At 45.0% G+C, this 6,000-nt stretch overlaps 1 protein-coding gene across 8 annotated transcripts in view; it reads right to left on the reverse strand.

The window, feature by feature from the left end:
- PRIM2 (DNA primase subunit 2) overlaps nt 1-2,150 on the reverse strand; it is a 276,052-nt gene extending 273,902 nt beyond the window's left edge. For 4 of the 8 annotated variants that reach the window (XM_033424342.2, XM_033424341.2, XM_049715597.1 and 1 more), the window contains exons 1-2: nt 947-967; nt 680-841 (exon numbers count right to left, since the gene is read on the reverse strand). In XM_033424342.2, coding sequence (XP_033280233.1) covers nt 680-833 — 154 coding nt within the window. In that variant the 5' untranslated portion in view covers nt 834-841; nt 947-967. Of the gene's footprint in view, nt 1-679; nt 842-946; nt 968-1,442; nt 1,657-2,030 lie in introns of those variants that run through there. The other 4 variants (XM_033424338.2, XM_033424340.2, XM_033424339.2 and 1 more) reach the window with 4 other exon arrangements.
- Nucleotides 2,151-6,000: the final 3,850 nt, after the last annotated feature.

A 6,000-nucleotide genomic window follows, 5' to 3' on the forward strand; every position in this document is an offset into this window, starting at 1 on the left:
ATTTGTTTCAGTTTACACATAACTTATTTCTTTCTTCCACCAACACACAGAAGTAGGTCCCCAGTAAAACTGCTACATCCTTCTTACACCCCAATATTACACCATATCTTGGCACAAAAATGCCCTTGCTTACCCATACTTCTCCATCTACCCTGAACTTGTCACTGTTCCCTCCAATATGACACTCTGTCTCATGCCTCCAAGCCTTTGTACAGGCCATTATCCCAGCTTGCAAAAACCCTTCACTTCTTCTCTGTTGAGAAATTGCTACTCATTCTTCAAGGTCCAGATCACATTTCAACTTCTCTTAAGAAGTTTTACTTAATCAGACTAGGACAATCACTCCCATCTCTATGTTTCAGTAGCCCTATTAGTTACCTCTACTAGAGCACTTAAAATACTAAACTACAATTATTATTTTGGACATCTGTCTCCATGTACTAGAATACAGCTTCAACGAAAGTGAGAATTACATTATTCAGCTCAAAATCCCTACCACCTAGAATAAAGTGGCACTCAATAAACAGGCACTGTACAAGGAATAAATGAATGAATGGCAAAATCTCAACAGAAAACCCTCAGTAAATATTTGTTGAAGGAAATAAATTACTCTAATTCATTTCCACAAAGTATAAGTGAGGTTCTCAAGAATATATAAATTCTAATTCAAATCACTCACATTTAACTCTATCGATAGCCAAGTTTTCAAATTCTATCAAAGATATGTTTCCAGAAGGCGGCTGCAAGTAAAACTGAAGGCTATGTGGGTAGCAAGCATTCCTCTGGTCATCTGCCAACCTCAGTTTCCTCCGATTTCCTCCAAGAAACTGCATCTTGTTACCTTGGAAGGAAGCACATTAAAATGGTTGAAATGATGGAAAATGGAGTTTTAAAAAAATAACTCCACATGTAAAGGGAAAAAAAATTGAGGTTGAAGAGCACGCACGAAGTGTTAACAGTAGTGTCCCTGAGTGATGTCTTCTGTATCTTCCAGACTTTCGACGATACACCTGTAACAATTGTGGGGAGAGGTGTGCGCTGGAAGAGACGCAGGCAGTGGTCCTAGCCTCCTGCAACATCAACGGCAGGTGATGCTGCCTGCTCACTAGAGGTCTGTGTGCCTCCGCCCTTAGGTCTCTGCCGTTCCAAGAGTCAAGATAAGATTTCACAGGGGCAGCAATCCTGAATTCGGAGGAGAGCGCGGGAGATTCCGGCTAGGTAAGAGACTCCATGGGCAGGGTCCAGTTACTCGCTTCCTCCCTTACATCCCCGGGAAACAGACAACAGTCTTTCAGGTCCCGTCTGTCTTAGCTCCTCTCAGGAGCGTCCACAGGTGCCCAGTGACACCCCGCTCCCGCCCTCCCCGCCCCCCACGCAGGGCCGTCTGTCAGCCCCGGCACCGGCGGCTCTGCCCGGACAAGCCACCAATACTCGATACCCACCCTCTGCGCCCGTAGCCCCAAAGCGCTCTCCTCCTTCTCTGGACTCGCAAGCCTCAACACCAGGATTACTGTCCGTCCCAAACCCGCGGGGGCTTCTCCTACCTCCAGCCACACCAGACGTGAAAACACACAAACCCCGGCAAGCGCTTTCCCCGGGTGGCGGGAGAGTTCATACAGGACCGGAAGCGGAAGTGGCTGGACCAGCAAACCCGCCCCAGAGGTCCCGCCCACCTGCGCGGCCCCGCGCTTGCTCAGTGGGGCGCTCTGAGGACCGCGGGATTTGTGTCCACTTTGTAAGCTGCAGTTCCTGTGCATGGAGCCGCGCTGTCTGGGGCGGTGGGCGGAGAGCGGGCCCGGTACTGGCTCCCCGCTAGGGACTCTGGGTAATCTCTGAGGGCCCCGGCCTTAGGCTGCACGGCCCGCGTCTTACAGATGCGGAGGGAGACTCTAGGTCATCTACGTACAATGCCTAGGCCATCTACGTACAATGCCTAGGCCATCTACTTACAATGCCTAGTCGGGTTTTCTCCTAGACTGCAGGCCCTCCCCTGGGGAAAGATTTACGTCCAGTGCACCCCCTACACACACCTGGTACAGGGCGCCCACAGAAGATCTGCAGTGAAGTAGAGCGCATTTATCATGCACACGTGCACCCAGAAATCGCTCGGCGTCTAAAGTAGAGCAAGCCCAGAGGGGCATAGCGGCGAGCACGTGCAGAGCGCTGCAGAGAAGGTGCCCTAGGGCTGCGGACCCGGAGCCACACCTCGGCTCCCGACTGCAGGCCGCAAGGTTTTCAGAGCTGGAAATAAACTTCGCCTGTGGCCTCCAGGAGGCGTGTCTCGCTTACAAAAGTGGCCGCGAGAGGCTCTAGTAAAGATGGGAGGTGAAGAGCCCTCTGAAATGCTCAAGGTTTGAGAGATGAAAACGGCACTGAAATAGCGTTAATCTTCAGAGCACTTACCCAGCATGGACCAAACTGTGGCTGGCACTGACCTTGTACCAGGACGTGTTCTAAGTGACTTACACATAAGTTCATTTTATTTCCATAACCATTTAAGGTAGGTTCTGTTATTAACCCGCTTTACAGATAAGGAAACGGTGCAACAGAGAAATTAAGTGACTTCAAAGATCGCATAGTAAATGGCAGAGACTGGTTCAAAGTCTGGGAGACATGCCAAGCACCACAGTGCTAACCACCACACTGTACCAATTCCACTAATATATCAGCGCCTCCCCTTAATTCCTTATTCAACACATAACTAACATCACCTGGCCTGAAAAAGACACCTGAAGCGTAAGAACTGCCTGAAGAAACCTGGAGCACAGACCATAAGAACATTTATATGAATGTTTAGCTGATCTCTGGATAGGGAAGGAATTTAAATATAACAACTTACAAAGAAAAATACCTAAAGACTTGACTATACAAATATAAAATTGTGCATCTAAAAAAAATCACAAAAATTTTTGCAGTCATAACAATAGGGGAAAAGTTCACTATAAATATAACATCAGGGACTTCTCTGGTGGTCCAGTGGTTAAGAATGAGCCTTCTAATGGGGGGGACGCAGGTTCGATCCCTGGTGGGGGAACTAAGATCCCACATGCCGCAGGGTAACTAAGCTGGGTGGGCTCTAGAGCCCACGCTGCAACTATTGAGCCCACATCACAATTAGAGAGAAGCCCGCCCGCCCCGCCTGCCGCAGCTAAGACCCGATGCAGCCAAATAAATAAATAAATAAATATTTTAAAAATTAAAATTAAAAAATAAATAAAAATAATATCAAAAAGGCTAATACCATCAAGATGTAAAGAACTTATGTAAATTAACTGGGGAAAAAATCATAAGATACAAATGGAAAAAGAATAGCAATAGATAATTCATAGACAAAGCAACTAATGGTAAAGTGTGAAAAAATGTTTATCACTGGCAGCAAAGAAAATTTCCCCTACAAAACTGGCAAAGATTTTACAATGAAAATACTCAGTATCGGGCAAAGCACAATATGATGGGCTCACATAGGAATTGACTGCCGTGCTACAATTGTGGAGTATACTGTAGTTATATGTATTATGAGCCCTAAAAGAATTCATACAGTTTGATCAAAGTATTTCACTTACATGAATCTGTCCAGAAATAGACACAAAAATTTGTGTCCAAGGAACGTCATTGCACCATTATAAGGATGAAAACCCAGGAAAATAAATAAATGATGGTATGTTCATATCATGAGACATTACACAGACTTTTTAAATATATATGTTTTTGAACAATATTGACCTGGGAAAATGTTCAGGATGCTATGAAGTTAACAGAGCAGAATACGTAAAATCACATATGCCAGATGATCCCAATTTTGCAAGAACATAGCATTACAATTTTCTGCAGCATTTCTGACTACTACCAATAGGCTGCCCTCTGCAACTTCTATCCTCGTCTTACAGTCCAGGCATGTGTTATCCGTTGCAATCAGAATTTTATGTGCAAGACCGCCCCTCTGTGCTAGTCTTGTTTTTTTTGTTTGTTTGTTTGTTTTGTTTTTGCCACATGCGGGCCTCTCACTGCTGTGGCCTCTCCCGCTGCGGAGCACAGGCTCCGGACGCGCAGGCTCAGCGGCCATGGCTCACGGGCCCAGCCGCTCCGCGGCACGCGGGATCCTCCCGGACCGGGGCACGAACCCGTGTCCCCTGCACTGGCAGGCGGACTCCCAATCACTGCGCCACCAGGGAAGCCCTAGTCTTGTTTTTATTTCACTTTTCTTGGCTTCATCTTTGGCCTGGTCTTAAACTGGCCCTCTTTTAACTTAAGTGTCAATGCCCCTTTTTCTGCAATAGGTGATATTAAATACTTCTTTGGACAATTTAAAAAATTAGTCTATTGCAAACAGAAAATTGCTTACATAAGTGGGAACTAAGACACCGGCAATGGAACATTTGATGGTATTTTTAAAGTTCTATTTTAATTTTATATAAAGTTCTATATTAATTTTAATTCCAGAAACATTTGAAAGCTTCCCACAGCATGGCCCCAGGATTCGATGACTTTCTTGCCTATGGCTGCCCCCAGTTTATAAGCTGAACTACCAGCTCTTCCCCAAAGAAGACCTTGCATTCGCTACCCGTGTCTCTTTGTGGTGATCTCCCTGCTTCAGGAGCCCTAACCTTCCCTCCTGCTGGAATCCTCCCTGTCCTTCAGCACTTCAGTTGTCAAATACTACCTTCCTCTGTCCTGCTGAGCCTTTGCTTATGCCGCCTGGTTTAAACCCCCAGTAATTCCGAGTTGTATAATTCCTTCTCCAGCTCTACCCCTCTACTATAGAAGGTCTTCATCTTTGGGGAACAGGAACCGCTGAATGATTTAATGAATGCACTCCTCAGAAAAATGCACCTACACACCAACTTTGTTCACTCTTTCAAAAGGTTTGTGAACACATGTGTGGCTGACTGTGTAGCACTACCAGATTTTCAGCTCTTTTGGGACAGGCCCCTTTTTCTGTCTTTGTGATCCCTAAAGTGCCTACCAGAGCATCTTCCAAATTAAAAGATGAGGTAATTAATGTCATTTTATGACATTTCAGAGAGAGCTGGAAAAAATATGCTCACGTTTCACATTACCAACAGCTTACTAAACATGTCACGTAAGAGCTGCCTTTTCACAGTGTTAAAGATGCTTTAAGCTTCAGAGTACAAAATAGCCTGTGTCTGTTCCAACTGGTTTAGCATCTTTATTGTTTTCCCATGCCATGGTTTTTGTCACTATCTCACTGTGGACAGTGTTTTTGGTAATTGCAATACGAATCTATGTATCACAGGATCAATAATGCACAATAATGATACATTTCAGTTAGCCATACTTGGTAAATCACTGTGAGCTCTTCCTGTGTTTATTTCACCAACCAAATGGATTGACCCAATGCTCAGCTCTGGCAACTGTGGTGAATATAAATTACAGACCCCAACCTCACAATCAGGGAGAAGAAAACACATATAAACATATAACTTTTACTTCCACTAGACCATAACCATCCCCAAAACAGGGACTACTGTGTCATTCACCTTTGTAACCCTGGTGTCTGTGTCATTCATCTTTATAACCCTCCATGGGCCCTCAACAAATATTTATTATCCTGAGATGATGTAAATATGAGAGATGTATGAAAAAATTGATGTGTTCAGCTGGATATTCAACAGATGGTTTGAATCAAATGGGATTCCAACCTATAAAACTTCAAGTCCTCATCTGAAAACTTTGTACACATTCCTTCCAGAATGACTTGGCTCCCTAGTCTAGCCTGCAATAAAGCACAGAGTACCTTGTCTGATGGAATTTCCATGAATCATCACTGCTCAATTCATTGCCTGCCCTGGGCATTACCCAGCTGCTGACAGGCTGTCCCACAGAGCTTTCACCCTTACGACTCCATCTCCAGGGTTCTGTCCTGTCGTATGTCACCCTTACAGCTGAGATTTTAGTTGCCATGCTTGGTGAATCAAAGCGAATGTTCATTCTTTCCCTGTGCAGGTTGTGTTGCCCTAAAAACCAAAGGCCTGGTAAGTT

Source organism: Orcinus orca, chromosome 10 (assembly GCF_937001465.1).
Source record: "Orcinus orca chromosome 10, mOrcOrc1.1, whole genome shotgun sequence".
NCBI classification, from domain to species: domain Eukaryota; kingdom Metazoa; phylum Chordata; class Mammalia; order Artiodactyla; family Delphinidae; genus Orcinus; species Orcinus orca.